This window comes from Erpetoichthys calabaricus, chromosome 4 (genome assembly GCF_900747795.2).
Source record: "Erpetoichthys calabaricus chromosome 4, fErpCal1.3, whole genome shotgun sequence".
NCBI lineage: Eukaryota > Metazoa > Chordata > Cladistia > Polypteriformes > Polypteridae > Erpetoichthys > Erpetoichthys calabaricus.
Window position 1 is genome coordinate 233,339,253 of NC_041397.2, and position 22,661 is coordinate 233,361,913.

The window sequence follows — 22,661 nt, forward strand, 5'->3', positions numbered from 1 at the left end:
CCTTTAGAATGAACTGAAACTGAACCATTGTTTGAATCAAGTGATAGTGATGACAGTGTGAATTGGTCATCACTGTTGACACTGAAATTGAAACTGATGCATGATACGTCACTGTACAACCAAATCACTGTGATATGCCCAGTGAATCTGGTTGCATGAAGCTTCACCATGGTGCAACAACAGCTGTGTGTCAAAAAGACAAAATAATTGCAATCAAGTGCAAGGACAAGCAAAGCATTACCCCCCCTAAGCACTGTTCACAATGCGCTAACTGTCAATGTTTATGTCAGAGGAAATGTGGAAGTCACTAAGCCTTGCGCTGCAATAACACAAGGTGCATGTCAATCATGTAGGTCAGGTACTAACATTCTACCTCTCATGTGCAAGCAACAGAAAAAAAATATAAGAAAAGTCAACAAAGAAATGAGCTTCTACTATCCTGATTGTACATTTGTGACTGCCTTAGAAAATGTCACATGAAGGATGTAAGATAGATAGATAAAAATGCAGGTACAACAGACAATAATTTTGTATAATGTTAACGTTTACCCCCCCGAGTGGAATTGAAGAGTCGCATAGTGTGGGGGAGGAACGATCTCCTCAGTCTGTCAGTGGAGCAGGACAGTGACAGCAGTCTGTCGCTGAAGCTGCTCCTCTGTCTGGAGATGACTGTTTAGGGGATGCAGTGGATTCTCCATGATTGACAGAAGCCTGCTCGGCACACGGGTGTCAAACTGTCCAGCTCCATGCCTACAATAGAGCTTGCCTTCCTCACCAGTTTGTCCAGGCGTGAGGCGTCCCTCTTCATTATGCTGCCTCCCCAGCACACCACCGCGTAGAAGAGGGCGCTCGCCACAACCGTCTGATAGAACATCTGCAGCATCTTATTGCAGATGTTGAAGAACGCCAGCCTTCTAAGGAAGTATAGTCGGCTCTGTCCTCTCTTGCACAGAGCATCAGTATTACTAAATCTGCATCAATACAGTAGTGGACACTAGATGTAACTTTTATGCTGTATTTGTGCTGATGTTTTGGTAGGTACATGTTTTTTTACACATAATAACATTTTTTTTTCCTTGTTGACAAAAAATATACATTTTTGGCTGATTTTTATTGGAGTAAACATAAGGAGGCTACTTTCTATAGATAACCTGTGTTAAAGATATCTAAGTACAGTCTATTTTGACTGCAGTGTCTTTTGGTTTCAGTCATTTTAACTTACCCATACATTCATCTAATTGTTGTATATGCAATGACTTGTTTTTTCATTATTGCCTTTCTGTTTCATTTTTTTGAACTCTGTTAGAGTAGCAGTTCATACAGCCAGGGAGTCAAGTGTATTGCTCAAATAAATAAACAGAGAGAATTATGCTATTGTTTTATCCCCTGAAGTTACTATATTGTATATGAGCAATGGAAGATGACAAATCTGCAGTAAGACTTTTATTTAGTTAAACTAAGCAAACTAATTTGTACAGGACTATTGCCAATAAATAGAGCAGCCATATTTAGCAATGTAAGTGGCACTTTAAGCTGAAGGCAGTTTTTTTTTGTAAATATTACAGATGTTATGTCATGTCACCAGGACCTCCAGTCCTGCCACATAATACAGAGCTACAGTAAAAATTGAATTATCTAAGACATAGAAAAAAGAATTTCATTACAGGCCCCAGAGGATCTGCAATATATTGCTTTGAATTGATTGATTTTCTGCTTTAAGCATATTTTGTATTGTAGTACAGCTCACTGAAGTCAGTTGAGTTGTGAAAGTCATTAGATTTAATAATAAGCAAGCATAGAGTACAAATAATAAAAATACTGTAACCTTAAATGGGGTGAGTTTTACACTTTTTTAACATTATACAACACATATGCAGTATAAACAGTATAAATCTGCTTTCTTTGAGTTTATTTTGAGTCTTTAGTGAATTTATTGCAGGGTGTTGTCAATTTGCCATTATTTTTCGCACAGTAAAAATGTCAAAATTATACAATGGTAGATTAGCTTTGTGTTGTTACTTTTTGTGAAAGATGCTGTATGAAGTAAATGTTGAATGATAAAGGCTGAGTTTTTTTTATTTTCGCCTACACTATCTTCCCAATGTTTGTTATTTCTGTCATTTGCTAACTATGATTTATGCTATAGGTGTGAAGAAGATGTCAACGAATGTGAAACTGAGGTGTGTGAAAATGGTGGAAACTGTGTCAACACATTTGGCTCCTTCTACTGCAATTGCACCCCAGGCTATGTGGGTCAACACTGCGGACTCAGACCAGTGGTGGTCCCCAATATCCAAGCAGGCCATTCTTATGTTGGCAAGGAGGAGCTCATTGGCATTGCTGTAGTGCTATTTGTCATTTTTGTTCTTATTATTTTGTTCATTGCCTTCAGAAAAAAAGTATTTCGTAAAAACTACTCAAGGAATAACATTACCTTAGTCCAGGACCCAGCTACAGCTGCTCTTCTCAATAAAGCCAATGGCATTCAGTTCAAGAACTTAAGGAACAATACTGACCCTCGTAACATCTATCAAGATCCTGGGGGGCCACCACAGGTGCCTGTGCGACCCATGGCTTACACACCATGTTTCCAGAGTGACTCTCGGAACAACTTGGACAAGATTGTGGACAGCTTAGGTGTGGAGCACACGGAGATGACCACTTTTCATCCAGAGTCTCCTCGGATACTTACCACACGGAGAGGTGTAGTGGTATGCAGTGTGGCTCCCAATCTGCCTCCAGTGTCGCCCTGTCGCTCAGACTGTGATTCCATCAGAAAGACTGCCTGGGAAGTGGATACAGAAGGTTTTTCATATTTTATTCTTTATATATTCTTTTCTTTCCTACTTTCTTTAAGTAGTTTTAGATTTTGAATGTTAATAGGTAAGCATTTTAGCTATTTATATAATTTTTTTTCATACAAACTGGTCAGGCAAATAATTGAATTTCTTTGCTTGTACTATGTGAAAACATTAATTGATCCCACAATTTAAATTCTTCACTCTTGCATGTCAGTCTTTATTTGTTTTTCTCTGATTGCTCATTCCTGGGATGTGGCCTTCAGCTGACTTGTCTGTAATCAACATTCTGTACAATTAAATGTAAATGTGCCCTATGGGATGACAGCACAGTGATTAGCCCTGCTGCCTTCCAGATCAAGCATCCCATATTAAAATCTCATGTCCAGTTGTGGTTCATGTGGAGATTTAACATATTCTTGTGTTTGTGTGAATTTTCCTCCCACATGTGGGCATTAGGGAAATTTGGACTTTAAACTGGTCTTGTGTGCACATGTGAGCCCTGCAACAGTATGGCGCCTTGTCCAGTACTGCTGGGATAGACATTAGGTGCCTAAAGCCCTGAATTAAATTAAGCAGGTTTGAGAATGGTATTTGAAATTTGATGTCTGCATCAATGGGAGCTCAGCACCTATCTCATGCTTTGCAGAAAGGCAAAGTAACCCTGTGGGAAAGTTGTGCTGAAGAGTTGTGATGTGTTGCATGGTAATTAGCACATGCAAGTAATAATTCACTGTACTCTGCACACTTAGCAGTAAGGACTGTATAAACCTATAGACCTAAACTGGATTTGGCAGGTTTGAATATGCCGGAAGGATTCTTACTTCAATGTTTATAGCATTGTTATAACTAATTAAGATGAGCCATGACTGGAGACTCTACCAGTTTTCCAAACAGAACATACTCACTCACACAGAGGACATTGTCAGTGCAACGTGCATTGTTAATGATAGCTCAGTGAGCTTTGGGATATCGTCCCGCATGGCCTGCTGCTAGACATGAAGACTGTTAGATAGAAATATCAAGAAAAAGCAGCTTTATCAATGTGCTCTTACTTTCCAGATGTCCAGAGTAAAAAAACTAAAGCCAGGTATCTTTCTTAGAATTATACCTCAGTCATTGTATTAAGTGTATTATTTAATGTTGAATGGCAAACCAATGCAAGATAAAAGCATTCATCCCTTTTTTGAAATTCAACAGGCTCCAGTTTCAAATGCTAGTTCAGAAAGTATTCACTTTTGTAATCTCCAGTCTTGATTCCTATGATCTTTTGGATTGAAAGGTCTCAATGAATATGTCGCTTAATATGGAGTACAGTTTTAACATTGATACTTCTGTTTTTGCTTTGCTTGCAGGTAAAATGGTAGATGTGGTTGAAGAAGTAACTTGCTTTTCAGGCAGTAATAAGGGCAGCAATTCAGAGGTCCAGTCTCTGAGCTCCTTCCAGTCAGACTCTTGTGATGACAATGGTAAGAATGAGAGCTATTGTCTTAGAGCGCCACTAAGTCCAATCACAAAGCGTTTTTTAAACCCTGATATGCATAGAATTGCTAAGTATTTTTTCTTTACCAGGCTTAATTGTTTTTTTATGTTAATAGGAGAACAATGAACAGTTGAGATTTTTTCCTTGTATCTGATAGAACTAATGACCAGTTGTTAATGTTACATACTGTAGGTATTAAAGGTTTCTGCGATTACAGAATCATACAAGCAGGCTTATTACACCTACACAAGCTGGACAGCATTTGCAGTTTCTATTCTTTAATATAAAGTATGGTGCTCACAAGAATACATATATTGAGGTACAAAGATGGCCTTAATGCAGAACAATACTTACTAATAATACTTAAATGGGTTTATTTTTTGCCCTGTGGTAGCTTGGCACCCAACTCTAAAATTGGATTGGTTTGGTTCAAACAATTCATGAAAGGATGGTTCATTTATTTAACTAGTACCTGTGCTGATACTACAACAGATTTCATTTGTATTGTAAAATCAACAACTCTAGTCACACAAATGATTTCTAAAATTTGCATTCATAGCATCCCCACTCAAAACCTCATTCTTTCTAATTTTCAAGCACACATTTAAATCTTATTTTCGACAATATGGTATCCTTTATGTATTTTATGATAGGTTAGCCCAGGTCAGTCACCTTCTGGGCCCAATTACCTTCCACTTCACATTATGGACTGCAGTGAGGATGAGTGAGTAGCTTATTCTGATAAGTGAAAGGAAAGCTGCTTAGGCCTAGAAAGCTGCTTACCTTTTATTCACTTTAACTAGTTTAAAGAAAAAGTAGGTAAAGTGAATAAACGTAGTTAAAGTGAATGCTGTACCTCTCCTACACTTTGACTTCTGGTGTGACTGTATGTTTAACTATATGCAGTTTATGTGCTCTATGGGAGGCCAGAAAAATACAAGAAGAAAGGTTTCTCAAGAGAAACATGTTATACTAGTACTCATGTTAGGTTCCTTCACTATGGGGAGAAGAGGGATTTCTTTGTGGAAAATGTGAAAGAACTACATGAGTTGCTTTCCAAATGGCAGAAATGCTCCTTCAGCTCAAAAGACTGCAGGAGTTATTTGAATTTATGCTCCATGGAACAAGCTACCTTTAAGAAGATCCCCAGTACATGCAGACCTAGTTTCTCTGGGGTTCTGTGACTAATATGTTTTCTATAAATAATTAGCTTTCAAGGTTAGGTCTCCTAAGAGTATTTATGATCAATTTTGATAAATCAGAGTTGGCATATATTAAGAGCGAGTACTGCTTTACTGTCCATCAATGCTTTTAACTAAACACATGAAAGAAAATACAGCAATGAGTAATGCCTTCTTTTTTCCAGGACTAAAGGTGCACATCTCATTTAACACACTTTGTAATGTAACTGTGTTTACAGATGTGACGTGTCCACTACAGAAGCTGTTGATCTGAATCCCACACACAAAGAGGCACAAAACGCTCATCATCTTCAGTCTCATTAAGTCGTGTTTTCAACACAAAGGTCTCATACATAATGGGGATGTATCATCTGTAGATCAAATATGACATTCGTTCTCCACAATGTGAATGTTATTCTGTTCCAATGATATAAAGCACACAGCTTTTTTCTGCTATTAAACAGTAAAAGGTATATTGTAATTAGTGTCATTTCAATGTTATTTATACTACACTAACTTATCCGTTGTATTGTTACAGCTTCATGCAGTACCTCTAAACATTATCCTTTCCTGGACTTAAAATCAACATTTTGAAAATATTGCCAATTAAAGTTCTTGTGCCTAAAGATTGTTTCTCTGGACCAAGTATTTCTAGTTGTGCATTTTTTTAAATTAAAAGTTTTATAGTTATTTACATTTCAAAAAAGCTAAGATTAATCTTTACTTCTGCAGATACATTTTGTATACCCAAAAGGCTACCCCTGATAGCTTGATTATCTTGTGGACCAGTAGACTGTGGGTCTCCCTAAACACTTTGGTTATGTGGGAGGAAACCATAGGGTTCAATAATTCATACAAACTCATCATAGAATAATAACCATCCAGGAAATAAAAGATTTGTAGGCCTAAACAGTTTCAGGTAAAAGAGAAACAGGTTACCGCCAAGAAATACAGTAAAAGAAAAAATTGTATATGTTTTTTTTTTCATTTTATTGTATGTAGCAATGCTTAATACAAATAAGACAGCTATAACACACTAAACATAATTATTTTATATTTATACTAAACACAAAACTATTATTGTGAAAATAAAGGCAAAATAGCTAGCTCCAAATATTTATCATAAACCTGGTGGAAATATTGAAAAAGAAAACAAAAATAACACAAGAAATGTATTACAGGTTTTTTTTTTCTCTAGGATTTATGTGTGTGCAAAGTCCTTGTTTTAAGTAAATGCTGAATAGATGCCAGAGTTTAAAATTGAAAACTTTCCAGGAAACCATCTCTCACTGCAGTCATGATGAAGGAAAGTGGTGACTCTGGGCATTAATATTTAACAAGTCACAAGCTGTGTAAATGTACTAAAATACTGCATTAAATTCATCTGAAACAGATCAAAAATGGTACCTCATGGAAACTTAAAAGAGTACTCCATGCAGAAAAGATTATTTTTGTATCTGTTAGTTACCCCATGTTGTTTGTGGTAATGGTTGAGATAAATTTTAACTTCATGTTTTTATAGAAGACAGATATAACAAAATTCAAAAGGCATCAATTGGGGCCAGTACTGCCATCAAATATCAAATGAAAAAAAATCTTATTATGGTGTTACAAAAAAGATTATGTTAGACATACAGTTGCATGCTCATAAGGTCTGAAACACAAATATTTTGGCTAAGAAATTATTAAATAAATGCTGAAGCAAGCAAGAAAAAACTTAAATTAGTATTCATCCAATCATCCATTTACTGAACCTATATCATCCAATTTTAGGGTTCAAGCCTGAGAGGCTGCCAGACCACGTCAGAATATGCACATACCCACACTCTGTCATACAAGTCTGATTTGGGATGTGGGCAGAATATTAATATACACACTGGAGGAATATGCAAACTCACCCAGCTCTGCATATCTTTAAGTTAGACAACTGGGCCGCCCAAGGGGGAATTAATTTTTTTTTTAACACATAGCTTTTTATAGAGAATATCAACAATAAAAAGCCACCTCTATTCAGTACAATAATACAATTACATAAAAATAATTTATATTTATAGTAAGTGATACTTTGCCAAGAATCCATGAAAGTGTTCGCACCTTGTCATCAGCCTCCTTGTTTTGCAAATGTGTCAATCAGCACAAGCAGCCTGCTATCCCATCACCCACCGAGGCAACTATAGTTCTCCCAGCTGAAGTCTGTTTATCTGGGTGTGAGGTGTCTGGAATTGTAAAGGGTAAATAATATATCATTATTTGGAATACGTATATTTCATGTGTGTTTCATGTCTACAAAGATCTGAGTAAATGTAGGATGACAGGAAGTGTGAGGCAAGAAATGTTGAACACAAACTTTTTTCATGTTATAGTAATAATGGACAAAAAGCTGACGTGAAGTGTATAATGTGTGAAGACTTAAGTCCAAACATAAAATAAACACTTTCACAAAAGGAGTAACAAAATAAGAGCTCTTTTATTCAAGAATATAACCGAAGAAAATGAAATCATTATTCAATTTACAGGTTGCTGGCAATGTGTAAAAACTCAAAAGACAGCCGACACATCTGATTTGCTGGTGCAGAGATAAGAACTGCCTCCTCGTAATCAAGAGGTTAGCTGTTCGAACCTTGTTTCTTCTCATTTTGAGTAGAACACTGGTGAATCATGTCTTCTCTGTATCTTGTTGTCACTTGATTTTTTTGTTATTCAGTTTTATTCTTGAATAAAAGCACACTTGTTTAATTATACCTTTGTGAAAGTGTTTATTTTATATTCCATTAACCACTTGAATGACATCAAATCTGTCTCTGCCTCTGTTGTGCATGCTCACACACCTCCATGTATGAAAACGGCATTATTTGAAAACGCTATGTCATTTGAACATGAGTTGTTTGTTTGATATTTGGGCTTAAGTCTTCACACATTATACACTTCACGTCAGCTTTTTGTCAATTATTACTATAACATGAAAAATGTTTCTGATTTAGTTATGTGTTCAACATTTCTTGCCTGGGGGGGATGGGATAGCAAGCTGCTTGCTGCCACTGCTGATTGACACATTTGTAAAACAATGACACTGATGAAAAGGTGCAAAGGAATCTAAGGAGAGCCAAGATTACAACTTTTTTTGTAGGCTCCAGGGATTCTAGTGACATACCAATTTTTTTCACAATTAAAGTAACTCAGCTTTCTAAAAATGATAATTTTTCAGAAAACCAATGTAAAATCCATTCTTTAGTTCACATTCAGCCCCTAAAAAAGCAAACATATAAAATGTAAAGATATGTTTTGCTATTTTATTAATATTGTCTGATCATACAGGGGCTGGTCACACAGCATAGTAAGCATATTTTTAAATAGGTGCACCCATCCACATTTTATTACTGCGGAAATGTTCATGTGATGCAGTCGGGGCAGTTTACTTATTCACAGGCAGAAGACATACAAGAACACAAATCCAAAATAAATCTAAATATAATTGTTGTTTTTTATGAAACACTAATAAACCACACATATGGAAGCTTATTCCTGGCATTAAAAAAAAGTGTATTGTTTTGCAAAACTATTGCATTAGTTTGTAATGGAATTGTGTTATTTTACAAATGTATTGCATTATCTTACAAAGAATATTATATCATTTTGCAAAGATATTGCCTACTGCTGCCATTATCATTATGTTCATGCGTGCTTTTGTCATCTGGTGACGGCTATTGAGGGTGAAGATAAACACACACGTTGCATGCAGTCAGGTGACAAGAACCGAACAGAAGTTATAGGTATACATTCAGTTTTAATCTTGTTAGAGATTAGAAAGTGTATTGCACAAGTTTTAACATAGGAAGAGTAGTAGTGCAGAGCTAGCATTCTTGCCTCACATCACCAGGGTCTACATGTTCTCCCTATGTATTTGTGGGTTTGTTTGGCATCAGTGATTGTGCTTAACTGCATATGGTTAACTGTTTTAACACTGAATATTGAAAATGTGCCACTAATACTTTTATTTTTTTAGTGTTTGAAATGCTGTAGAGTAAATAACATCTAACCCTTTTCCCATCCGCAGCTTGAGTCTCTGAAAATTGTGAACACTGGCTGTTGCACCTACATATCTCATTGTTTCATAATATCTATGGCAAATAACCAGATTAAAGCTACACTGATCCTTTATTTATAGTTGCTGGTACTGGATTGCATGTAGCACACTCTTTTCTGACTCTGCTATTGTGGCCTACACAGGATCACCATATCATCCATCACATTTGCTTCTTGCCTCACACACAGTACAACTGCGATAATCACAAGATCCATCTGACTCTAAACTGGACGAATTAAATGTACAATCAGTACGTGTAGGATTTAATGTACAATATATGCCTATAACATCTGTTCAGTTCTGGCAATTGATTGCACGCTATCCATGTGCTTAACCTCTCCTATCATTAGACAGGAGAAACACACTTGCATGATGATCCTGGAAGAAGCAGGTGGGCAATATTTGTGAAGTAATGCAATACTTTTGCAAAGAAACTCGACTCTTTTTCAAAAACCAAAAATGCAATGCTTTTGAAAAATAATGCAGCTCTTTTTCAAAGTAATGCAATGCCTTTATAAAATAATGCAATAACCCTTTATGAGTGGTAGGAATAAACTTAAATGCAGTCCTGCAAACACAAATGTCATGTTTGTGGAGTCAGGGAAAGGCTCTATTATTACCAGCCTTTAGTTTTCACCTATTACTTACTATATGAATTCAATTATTTTTTGCCTTATGTAAGAAGTATTATTAGGCTCTTCCACAGTTTTGATGGTCATATAGGAATTAGCCTTGTATGAAAGTGATTTGCAAAAATTAAACTTTAAAACTACTACTAGGTTCTTGAAAGATTATTTTTCCTTTTTTTATTGAATGAATGAAAAACAGCACGATAGCATGCAGTATGTGGCTGAATAGAAAGCTAAATCCATTTCGGTTTTCAGTCATATGGTTTGCATTTTACTTTTGGTATCATTTTAATTGCCATGTGGAATTCATCTGGGAGTTTAGCTGCAAGAAGGCTTATTTTATTAATACTAACAAAGTTGAGCTGTGATTCAGATTGGCTATCCTACTGCTTTAATAAGCTACTTGACTCTCTCCAAAAGGATATTTCCAGCTGAGCTGTTGACTCAGTATTTAAAAAAAAAATTCTGGATTCCGTTTTGCTTTGTTTTTTCAACCTTCTTCTATTTGTTTGGTTTCTTGCCATTAACCCATAGGGAGTACTGCAGTTTTTTTATGTTTCTCCATTCCCTACCACACATATTCAATCCATCTTACTCCTAAAACTGAGCCTCATTTGTTTATAGGTTCTGTGAGCACTAAATATTTTAACAACTTGTGTTCTACTAAATAATCTTTTAATTATGCTTTGGAATACTTTTCTTCCAGGCTTTGGCATTCACAAACTCACCCGGCAGACTTCATTTGGATATCAGTGGATAATTAAGAGCCAGATTTTTACACAACTTGCTGTGAATTAGAAAAATAATATCTGTAGTGATACTGAGCAGGCCAGGCATCGTCCAGGTTTCCTTTATTTGGGGCATTACGATCACAAATAAGAGGGGAAGCTAGAAAACAACATACATTATTGGACACCCAGTAGTAAATATGTCTGATGATTATCCTCTAACTGTGGTGTGATTGATTTTAAATGGCTATAAATCAAGACACTGCACTGCCAGTTATTGTAAAGCAGGGTCTTGGAAGCCTTTCTTTTCATTGCTGATTAGTCTCATATGTGACCACCTCCAGCTTGCCCAGATGTCTAATACTACTAGGTGTGAAGATGGCATCCTGGAGGAAGTATTACTCATCACTGACCTTCCTCTGCCAACTCAGAATTTTGCGTGGTTTAAAAAAATGTGCAGGAGAACCCACATGAAAATATATTACAAAAATTGGAATAAATGAGTAAAGCTGGCTTCTTTTTTAGAATTCCACAATCTCAAAGAAAGTAAAATGTTAACGGAATTTTAGATAGGATGCATCTCAAATGCTCTTCTAATGCACCCCAAATGTACTAAACTCCTACTAAGTGCTTATTGAAGCAATGTGATATGCAAGGCATCTGAAGCACAGCTCCTGATCCGAAGTAATTGTTTTCCAGTCTCATAGTTTGCCTCACTAAACCCCCTTCTTTCCCTGATTTCTTCTTTGCCCTCAAGCTTCCATAGTGACCGTCATAAGACTAGTCAACGATGCTGTTGACACAATCGAAAATGAAGGTATTCCTCTTGACTCTTATATTGTGTTTTTCTTATTTCTTGTGAAGGATGAATGCTGAAGAAAGAAAGGTGGAGGGAGGGAAGAGGGTGGGATGATTCAAAAATGTTCATTTAAATGATCTAAGGATGACTGAGAACATTTTCTTCTGGGTTTGAGTCTCAAGTCAACTGTCCTCTATGCTACAAAATGCAGGAACATTATAAAACTGTGCCTGTAATTGATTACATATTTTTTGTTCAAATGTCTGCTATAATCTCACTTTCATGTGAAACAGCCAGCCAAACCACATGCAAAAATAGGAACGTAAAATTACTTTTGTTTACTGATTAGACTAAATCCTGAGAATTAAAAGAAGCTAAAAACAAAATTTTTAATAGCATAGCTTTCTCATTTGATTTGCTTTGTTATGTCATTCGTTTTTCTAGTGTTAGACTGACCAATACTAAATCGGACTACTGTGTGTATCCAAACCTTAAAAAGTTTGTACATTCCATTTTGTGATTTTGGCTTGTTGGCACACATGTGCTGAAAAGTGAGTTGTAGAAGCATAGCCACAGATTTATTAATGATGAATTCATCACTGTTTTTGGGTTTGGTAAAAAAATAAAATGACCTAAAGCCAAATAAAAGTGATTCAATTCATTCGATGTTCTTTTGCCAAGACAGAAACGTGGCAGCAAAGACCTCTATAGCAATATTCGTTCAGAATACTTTTTTTGTTTTTTAAACGTCCACTTGCCATATTATTCTCATACTTTCTTTATATTAAAACATTAGTGATTTCTAAATCAGGGAATCCCACCAATTAAGATATACAGTTAAATCAAGTACTGTACATGACTTGATCAATTTCATCTTCGTATACCATTATTAGCCATTTATTTTACCAAATATTTTTTACATTCCAAAATATTCTCCTGAAATAAATTCCAAAGCCTTCTGTTAAAGAAGAAATCTGGAGGCATCATGCAAGGAAGAACTTGGAGTGTATGGAGTGTCTAGCCATCGTGTTAAATTGTGGCATTGTAATGTAAGGCCGTTGTTTTGTACAATGACATGGCTAATACATACATTTGAGATTTCTAGGGAATAGCGAATCAAGATTTATTTAACCCCAAGTTTTATGAACAAAATAACATTTTTCACTGCAGTAACTCCATTAGTGTCATTGCTGGCATAACAATGTGCTCTATAGCAGTATACCAGAAGATCTTTATGCCATTTTCAGAAACAGATGTACATTATGTATGAGTACTGATGCACCTACAGCCATTGTCTAGATTTTCTACAAATCTCCAACCACATAGATTTCACAGGAAAGAAGAGCATTTTTGAGATTAAAACTATTACAATGATTGCCTTTGCCATTTTTACATAAAATCGTTTTTTTCTTGTTTTTTCTTGAAGTCATAGCACTGGATGAGCTTGAAAACTGTATGCAATTTAACTTATTTTTTCTTTGTTGTCTGTTTTAAGAGCTTCAATGTGGAAGCCTCTCAATTTTTTTTGTTCCACAGTTTCAATTGGGTCTTACTAATTTCAAGACTATGTGGCAAATGACCGCCAAACTGGGAAGTTAACTGTATTGTTCATGCCATTAAATGGCTTCCCCTTTTGGTTCATTTGTCACATTTTATTTGATATGAGAGTTGTGGTCCAATATTTGTAATACTGTAAAAAAAAAAAAAATCAAAGTGATACAAAAATGACTTTGAAAGTGCTCGACACTTAAATTGCTAAGAACTCATAATACTAAAAAAAATCCCATATTCAAATGCATACATGAAACTATGGTCACAACTTTTACACTATCTCTGTGCTCTCAGTTGCCTCTTCAGAATACGTGTCCCTAGTGGAATTTCAGCATCTTTTATCTGAAGTCGTTCTCCTTTTATCTAAACCTCAGTATAAAGTGCAGGATTTCAAACACACTCAGGCTTTGATGGCTCTACTAGTGAATTCTACATAATTGGTAGTCATTCTCAATCCAGCTAGCATCTGAGACATTTCACTGAGAGGGGACATAATGTTGCTGAATTTGCAGCAGGCCAAATTTCAGAGATTAATGAGGCTGTAAAAATGTGTCAATGTAAAAATTCCTGGGTCTTCTACAGTAACTTAGTATTTCAAAAAAAAAAAAAAAAAAGAAGTGGAAGCCATGCTTTGTGCAAATAAGGACTCTCGTTCTCACTAGATATTTTGGATAGGTGCCCTGCTCCTGAAAATCAATGCAATTAGTCAGATGGAAGTCACGCGTTTGGATATATTATGTCACAGGAAACACATGCAGATTTAATGGTACCTGCAACATCATTACAATGTCTGACTTTGAATTAAAAATAAGTAAGTCAGTCAGGATTCTTACAGAGAACTTTACATTAGCACTTTGTAATTAAAGTTGATTAATAATAGATGTAAAGTCAATAGAAACGTTAAGATTGGTAATAAATACACAAAATGCTATTTTTTTACTCCTATAATAATAAGAATACATTTTATGTATATAGCACCTTTCACTTCTGCACAGAACACAGGGCACTGTTGCTACACATCAGTGGGTCTATCAATTCAAGCATCATTTTGGAATTTTCTTACTTTTAATAAATAGAAAATGAATTACCATACGCCCATGTTGTTGAGTAAGATGATGTGACTGAGACGAAGGAGTACATACGACACAGAAAACAATGTTAGCGGTCCAGTTATGCACCCTTTTCTCTTTTAAAATACTTTGCTGCATATTCCGTATGTAATTCATTTTTGACAGTTATTTACTTAAAAACTAGAGACCTTATGTAGCACACAGGAAACGCTTCCAGATCTTTTTTATATTATTTGTATATATTATTAAACAGAAACTTGAATACTCGTAATTTTTAGCTCAGTGGCATGTTTTTTTTTTCTTCTCATCTTTCTCTTTACAAGGCTCAGTGAGTGGTGAACGTCTAATTGCATGTAACCAGAGTCCTATTCCCTGCCACTTGCGGGCGGCCATTTTCCTTCTCTGTGAGGGTGGTGGTGTTGGGGGGGCTATGTGGGTCCTTTTTTTTTTTTTTTTTTTCTTTTTAATTTTGCGGTATGCTTAACCTTTACAAGGAACATTAAACACTGCTTTATTTGCTTCCTATATGGCAGTGTCTGTCATGGATCAAGGGCAGAACTACAACAGAGGTGACCCTTTCAGCTCAATCCTTCTTATTCTGTTGCTTTAAGCATTTGTGACCGGCATTTTTATGTTATGCATGTATGAAATCAAGCATGTGCTTTTCCTATGATCCCAAAGAAAACCTAACTTTGATTGTGCATAATAATTTCCTGATAACTTTGTTAATTGTCATTTGACGTAAATTTGGCTGCTTTGTGTTTGTTTGCTTTTCTGCTGATCCTTAATTGTATTGTAATTTTAAGCCTAAAAAACGTGAATGCAGGTAAAATTTGACAGAAAGAGCACAACACACTTTATCTCACTGCATCTCACCACATCTTCATCGTGCTGCTCTGTGTTATTTTTTCCTGTTCTTGACTTAAACTTACATTAAGGCTTAAGGCTGCATCCCGCTGTGTCCACCAAGCTTCTGTTGATCTCAAAGCTTTCAGTAACATTGTACTCATTTTTTGGTTTGTGCATTTTATAATGTAAAACAAAATCCAGAATCTGGCATGGCCTACCCTTTCAATAATGCATGAGTCCTGTGTGCCCATGTGTGCTTGTTCAGATATGCTTGTATGTATGTATGTATGTGTGTGTGTGTGTGCATGGGATGGCCTCCAGGAGCCTAGCAGTCTTGTTTTTGTGTGTCTGTGCAAAGTTTGTTTTATATCTGAGAATTTGATTTTTACACATCTTGTTTATTTCCCAGCTCAGAGTGACTTATTCTGCATTTGCCAACAATGATATGTATGCCTAAATGTGTGTTCTGCTGCTTTAGTGCCATGATAAAGTCACCCCCTCCTTGTAAAGTATGATTGTATATTTAAGAGTCTGTGTGTATACATGAGTAAGAGTTAGTGGAGGGCTGACCTGCTGGAGGGCCGTACTTGAACAAGTTGACAGCAGGAGTTTTGTTTTTCTTCTTTTTGCTTTGGTGATTGCAGAACTTTACTTCCCAAAAACAAGTGGTCACTTCTGATGAGCAGATAACAGTACGGATTGCACTAACAAATTAAGGCATTAGCTTTCAAGGGGATAAAAACCTAGTCGTGAAGATATGGCCTGACTAAAAACAAAGTCTGAAAACAACTAGAAGATGACTTCCAACAGAAGATGAAAAGAAAACAAGGAACAAGAAGCTAATTTAGCAAAGCATTTGTTTGCTGGCATAGTCTAGCTTTCATCCGTCAGATCAGCTAGAATGAAACCCGAAAAACACTGTGGCCATGCAGAACCCCGTGCTTGCCCACACTTTAGTCTTCTTATAATACTTGGCTGGCAGATTTCATTTAAAGCTAGGTTGTACTTGTAAAAAGGCTTCTCATTAAACTTCAGTTTGCTTTCATAAAGTAAAAACATGCTGTTTTGTTAACTGGATTGTCACACATTGTGCTTCTTGTGACAGACTGTGTTTTATCTAGGCCAAGTTTCTGCCTGGAGGCCATTACAGCTAAGATAAGTTTGAGGGAAGGAGATTAGAAACAGATTTGACAAAAGATTAATTTTCTGGATATGTAGGTCCTGGACATGAAGTAAAGCATCATCAAAGTGCATAAGGCACAAAAACAAAGTGTTTTCATTTGAAACACATGAAAAAAAATGAGGATGGATACAGCTGTTTCTGCACAGTGCATCTTAATTTTAAATACCAGATAATCAGAAACTTCATTCATTTTTTAGCAAGATCCTTGTTTCCGTTTTTCCCAGAGAGGAGAGATGATTGCAGTGTACTCCATGCAGCCCCCCTGAACTATTCCTTCCCTTCTCAACACCCTCTCCCCTATCGTGGCTTTGAGTGGTTCTCTGCACATCACTTTTGATAGGTCCTCTTTATACAGGACCTCTGTTGGGTACTACCGTTGCCTTCTACCCCTTTGAAGCCCTCTCTGATTTTTAGTGACCTTTTTTACTAAATACTTTTTAAAGTGAAAGAGTGATATTTCCTGATTTCACTATGTGCACTTGTTTGAATGGTGCAGTGTGTTTGTCTTTGGATGGCACGATGCACGTATGTGTATGCAAGTACGCAGCTCATATTTTGCTCTTTGCGGGAACATCCCACATTACTATTCAGCTCCCTAACACCCTCTCCTTACCTTTTCTCATCACAGCTTATCACTGGGACACTTCAGACTGGATGCCAGGTACCCGTTTGCCAAACATTGAAGAGGTGCCCAATTATGAGGCTGGGGATGGCTCTTCAGCACCTATGGGCAGCAGCAGAGAACTGGAAACAGACTATTACCTTGGAGGCTATGATATTGACAGTGATTTCCCTCCACCTCATGACGAAGTGTTTCTAAGCCAGGATCAGCTTCCACCTCCTCTTCCTGAAGAATACCAGGACCATTATGATACCTTGCCCGCTCCTCAGCCTGCCTCAGTGGAAAGCACTTTGAGCAGCAGCAGTAGCCGTCAGCGGCCACAGTTCCACCCCAGTCAGTACCTCCCTCCACATCAGTTCCCTGGTGACATGGAGACCTTGGGAGGACAAACAGCAGAAGATTTCAGCAGTTTTTCCAGAGGCTCTCAGCAAGGCCTAGAAACAGACAGTGCGGACAATGGGGACAACCTGTCCATGAGGCTGTCCACGAATGCCTCCTCTTCTGATGTTTCTGCCATCTGCGGCTTTGACTCCGAAGCAGCAGTAAGTGACTTTGAGAGCATAGAAGATGCGAACTTTGACAATATTCACATCCCTTTTATGGAAACTCAACAGCAGACCCAGGTGTGACATATGCAGTCTCGATTAAAGCAGAAGCACCTTTGTAGGTAATATGTCCCTATAGGAACAAGAACTAATATGGTCGACTTGGTGTAAAATACAGGAAAAAACTTTGAAGAAAAGCACGCGAGTATTTAGGAATCTGGAACCATTGAACTCTGTCACCTCCTGCCTGCTGCTAGTTTTCTAATGATTGCTGTGTTACCTTAAGCACATATTAACTGGACAAAAAAACAAGTAAAACACGCAATCGTTGAGCCTGTAATACTGAAGGAAAGCAGAGCAGCACATTTCTTGACAATCAGGTAATGTTACAGCTTCCAAGGGATCATCTGTTGTCTGCACGCAAGCGTGTAGCGGGTCCGTCAAGCTATTAAACCACTTTTAACATAGCATGTCTGTGCCAAAACCAGACAAACGGGCATTCATTCATATCTCAAAAGATAAATAAATGAATAAATACGAAAGCGCTGTCATGGAAACTCAACACATTTTTGTGTTCTCCTAAGGATACTAAGATTTTGAACTTCTTATTTCTTCATTCAAATGTTTACAGCCTTCATTATAGACGGCTTGCTAACTTTTCTCCTCCATGATGTTTAAATTGTATTTCAACAAAACAGGTTCATTTTTAAAAGTTTACATTGATAGAAATTGCCAAAAGGAAATCACACAGGAGAACCACACACAGGAGGGTTTGCCTTTTTAAAGGGAGTGACGTCTAACTCCACGCTTAATTATAGAAACCGTGTAAAGTATATTGGCAGAGGGGCTCGGTTTGAACCATTTTCCTATTTCTTTGTTCAAGGAGTGCAAAAAGGTCCAAGAATGTTTACAAATGGGACAAGACCTTGAAGTTTGTTTGTTTGTGTGTTTGTTTTTTTGGGTTATTGACTAGTTCTGTCGTTCTAATCCCTTCTTCATCCGGCTCTAGAAGTATTCATGTCGACTGCTTAAATGGAAAGTTTCTTCCAGATCTCCACTCTTACTGCAGCTTTCAATATCATACACTTGTTATATCTCACATTTCTCTATGTTACAGAATTAATTGTATGCTATTTTATTGTAAAGATACAAAGCTAAGTGTGTGTGACTTGATTTAAAACAGCACAAGGTGACAACAATGTAAAGGGAAATTTTCAATTTAATTTATTCTTATAAAATGCCTGTTACTCATCTGAATCATGGAGCTGCACACATTTACAAATTTACATAGCCAAACAGTGTTAGCCATTTTCAATAAAACTGGATCATAATGTAACAGCATATTAATAACTACAATGAAAATTTAAGGCCACCAGGCAGTGAGAAGGGAAAGCCGAAATCCAGTTTTTTAGAGAGCCCCCTCTCTGGGCACTCCAGCAATACGCCATAGTACAAGCACACCAGAAACATTCCACCTGTCATCTCAAGCGGATTCCACACTCAGCCTACTGAAGGGCCTGCCTGAGATTCCCTCCTCATCAACGCACCGTCTAAAAATGCTCTATTCTTCCGTCTGTCCTGCATTTCTTTTTCATGGATTTCATAACATTGGTCTTGATGCGCATTGTAAAAAGAGACTATTGTGATATAAATTACATTAAACAGCAGTGTACTAGAGGGCAATTACTGTAGTGGACCATGCACACTTTCTGTGCATTTCTTATAAACTGCATTGTGAAAAGTAACTCAGTAGAAGTCAATAGCAGCGTTTTATTAGAAGCAATGCTATCGGGCTCTGTTTGGAGAGATGACCAACTACAACAACATCGGAGCCAGTGGTGGGAGATAAAACAATGTCCTTTGTGACTTTTACCGCAGTGTTTTTCTTAGTACAGTGGAACCTCTAGATACGAGTTTAATTCATTCCAGCACTGAGCTTGTATAGCGAATTTCTCGTATCTAGAACAAACATCCCCATTGAAAATAATGGAAATCCAGTTAATCCGTTCCGCATCCCAAATATATTAACATAAAAATCAATTTTCCTAACAAATAACACTGATAAATTATATATACTGTAATCTACCTTTAATAAATAACATTGGTAAATAATATAACTGATTATTAAAAGAATTAAAACAGGTGTCCAAAGTGCAGTAGAGCATTCAATAAATCTTTAAATAAATAATCCTTAAAACAGTTGTGAAGTGGAGGTTTAAAATACACAAGAATAACAATCCTTTAACACGAGATTAAAACGTCAACAGGAAGCAGTCTTCAAAAAACAGATGACAATCCTCGGTGCTTCTTCTCTGTTAGCGTCTCACCTGCTTCTCCCATGCGGGCTCTGCAACAGGCGAGACACTTAATGCAGCTGACCTTCTCTACACCGTCCTGCTTCAGCTGTTTGGGTCGCCTGTTCAGCTACACGCGAGCCTGCACTCGCTCGCTCTCTCGCACCGACTTCCTACTGCTGCGGATTCCTGCCTCCTCCTGCAACCTCCGTTCTCTCTCCTCTCTTTTCTTTTCTTTTACTTCTTCTCCCCCTTAACCGGCTCGCGCTTCTCTATATATGCGAGGAAGACATGGCAGCTGCTAGGGTTACCACTTTTAATACAAAAAAATAAGGGACGCATACGTATTGATTCAAAACGGGACGCGCAATTTCATTCTCAAATACGGGACGATTCCGTATTTTAAAGGACGGGTGGCAACCCTGCCCAGGCCGTCAGCCAAAGGACAAATCATGGATGTGGGCAGTTTCCCACCTGTGCACTTAGGTGAGAAACGCAGACACCGCAGATCGCCCTGAGGCTCGCTACAGCTACCACACCCCCTCCCTAAGCGGCGAGCTATACCCACAGCCTGGCTCGTGGCTCGTTACGTGAGCCAATGCTCATATTTAGATCTGAATTTTTCACTCATACTTTCCTCGTATTTTGAATTTCTCGTATACAGAGGTGATCGTATCTCGAGGTTCCACTGTACATTCTAATTTAGATTACATTAGTGTGTGTGTGTGCCCTGCGGTGGGCTGGCACCCTGCCCGGGGTTTGTTCCTGCCTTACGCCCTGTGTTGGCGGGGATTGGCTCCAGCAGGCCCCCGTGACCCTGTGTTAGGATATAGCGGGTTGGATAATGGATGGATTAGATTAGATTAGATTAGATTAGATTAGATTAGATTAGATGAATTTCCCTATGGGATTAGTAAAATTTTAAATACATACAGCAACAGAAACATACAGACTCACAGGACTGTTTATAATAATGAGTACATTGTTAATTTATATCTTGCTGGTCTTCATGCCTCTGATTAGCAGATCCTAGGTACAAATCCCATGGCCAGTCATTCTGTGGGTAGAATGTGTCCATTCTCTCCAGGTTTATATGGTTTCCCTCCCACATCGATGTTAGGTTAGTTGGCGGCTATAGATTAGCCCCTGTGTGTGTAAAGGTGGGTGGGTGAGCCCTGTGGTGGGCCTGCCAGGATGGGCTCCGGCTCCTAAGACCTCCAGATTGGGTCAAACAGGTTTGAGACTCTTGCGCTGTCTTTAATTCGGTAAGGTGGTGCTATTCTATCCTGAGCCTTCCCAGAGTAAATCATTCCACTAAATCACATTTCAGAAGACACTAACTGCACATTTCTGACGTTTTTTTAAATTGTGTTTTTTTACTTAAATCACCTGAAGTTTATATGATGCTCCGGACTACGCAGCAATGACAAAGTAAACAGCAGTATTTTTCTTGGAAACCTCTAGGATACAGTATGTAATTAAAAAAATAAGCACATGCCATAACATAAAAATTAAAAAAAATGTGTTTTGCGCTGTACAAAAAAAAAAAAAAATGTTATTTTTACTCTAAATCAGATTTTTTTGAATTGTCGTCATGTAATATAACAATGCCTGGAAGTAGCAGGCTTTTTTTTTTTTTTTTGTAAAAGATGTAAGTTTGTGTTCAAATTGTCTGTATAAAGTGTAAATAACTAGGTTGTTAAAAATGCAAGATTTTGTAGATATTTAATGCCAATCAAGCTGCCTTTTTAATTATTTTGTTGTTATATGTGAATGTTTCTGAGGGGGCAGTTTGAATTTATGGTTAACTTAACCAGTTTTTGTTTTGTTCTGTTTTACATACAGTAGATCTGTAGAAAAGAAGGATGGCAGAGTCTGTTTTTTTTTTTGTTTGTTTTGTACTCTTATTCCATCTTTAATGATGGTCTGTCAAAATGTTTCAACTTCATGTAACCACTTATTCTGGAGTCTGCACAACGTCGAACGGGCACAACAAGCTCGGTTTCTTTCTGCTGGTGTGATGTTGTGTCTGGAATGGCAAAGGCCCGCTTGTCGAGTGTGAGCGGTCATCACAACCCCAGCCGAGTCATTCACCCATATTGTTTAGCCATGCTGTACTGTATTTTTGGCAGTATTAAACATGTAGTTTAATTACATGAGGCAAATGTACAAACTGGTTTCTTTTTTAAACTGCTGTTTGTGTAAAAACAATAAAAAATAAAATACTTGACCGGCTTTGGTTTGTGCTTTATGTATTTCAACCGTGTGGGGGCTCTTCAGCCACTGAGGAGATAAATGATGCCACTGATAGATAGATAGATAGATAGATAGATAGATAGATAGATAGATAGATAGATAGATAGATAGATAGATAGATAGATAGATAGATAGATAGATAGATAGATACTTTATTAATCCCAAAGGGAAATTCACATACTCCAGCAGCAGCATACTGATAAAAAACAATAGTAAATTAAAGAGTGATAATAATGCAGGTAAAAACAGACAATAGCTTTATATAATGTTAACGTTTAACCCAGGTGGAATTGAAAAATCGCAAAGTTTGTGGGAGGAACGATCTCCTCAATCTGTCAGTGGAGCAGGACAGTGACAGCAGTCTGTCGCTGAAGCTGCTCTTCTGTCTGGAGATGACACTGTTGAGTGGATGCAGTGGATTCTCCATAATTGATAGGAGCCTGCTGAGCACCCGTCGCTCTGCCACAGATGTCAAACTGTCCATAAATATATAAGTTGCTATAGTTATGTTACAGAAGATGGCTGGGTGGTGTGGTTTTCCTCAATTTGGCAGTTATAGAGCCAATCGCTAGGACTTTGGGTAAAGTAA

General features: G+C 37.3%; 1 protein-coding gene across 4 annotated transcripts in view; it reads left to right on the plus strand.

Moving 5' to 3' along the window:
* fat3a (FAT atypical cadherin 3a) overlaps positions 1-22,046 on the plus strand; it is a 547,007-nt gene extending 524,961 nt beyond the window's left edge. For 2 of the 4 annotated variants that reach the window (XM_051927172.1, XM_028800422.2), the window contains 5 exons: positions 2,147-2,805; positions 4,154-4,267; positions 11,661-11,720; positions 14,857-14,892; positions 16,984-22,046. In XM_051927172.1, coding sequence (XP_051783132.1) covers positions 2,147-2,805; positions 4,154-4,267; positions 11,661-11,720; positions 14,857-14,892; positions 16,984-17,606 — 1,492 coding nt within the window. In that variant the 3' untranslated portion in view covers positions 17,607-22,046. The remainder of the gene's footprint in view (positions 1-2,146; positions 2,806-4,153; positions 4,268-11,660; positions 11,721-14,856; positions 14,893-16,983) is intronic. The other 2 variants (XM_051927169.1, XM_051927170.1) reach the window with 2 other exon arrangements.
* The last annotated feature ends 615 nt before the right edge of the window (positions 22,047-22,661 follow it).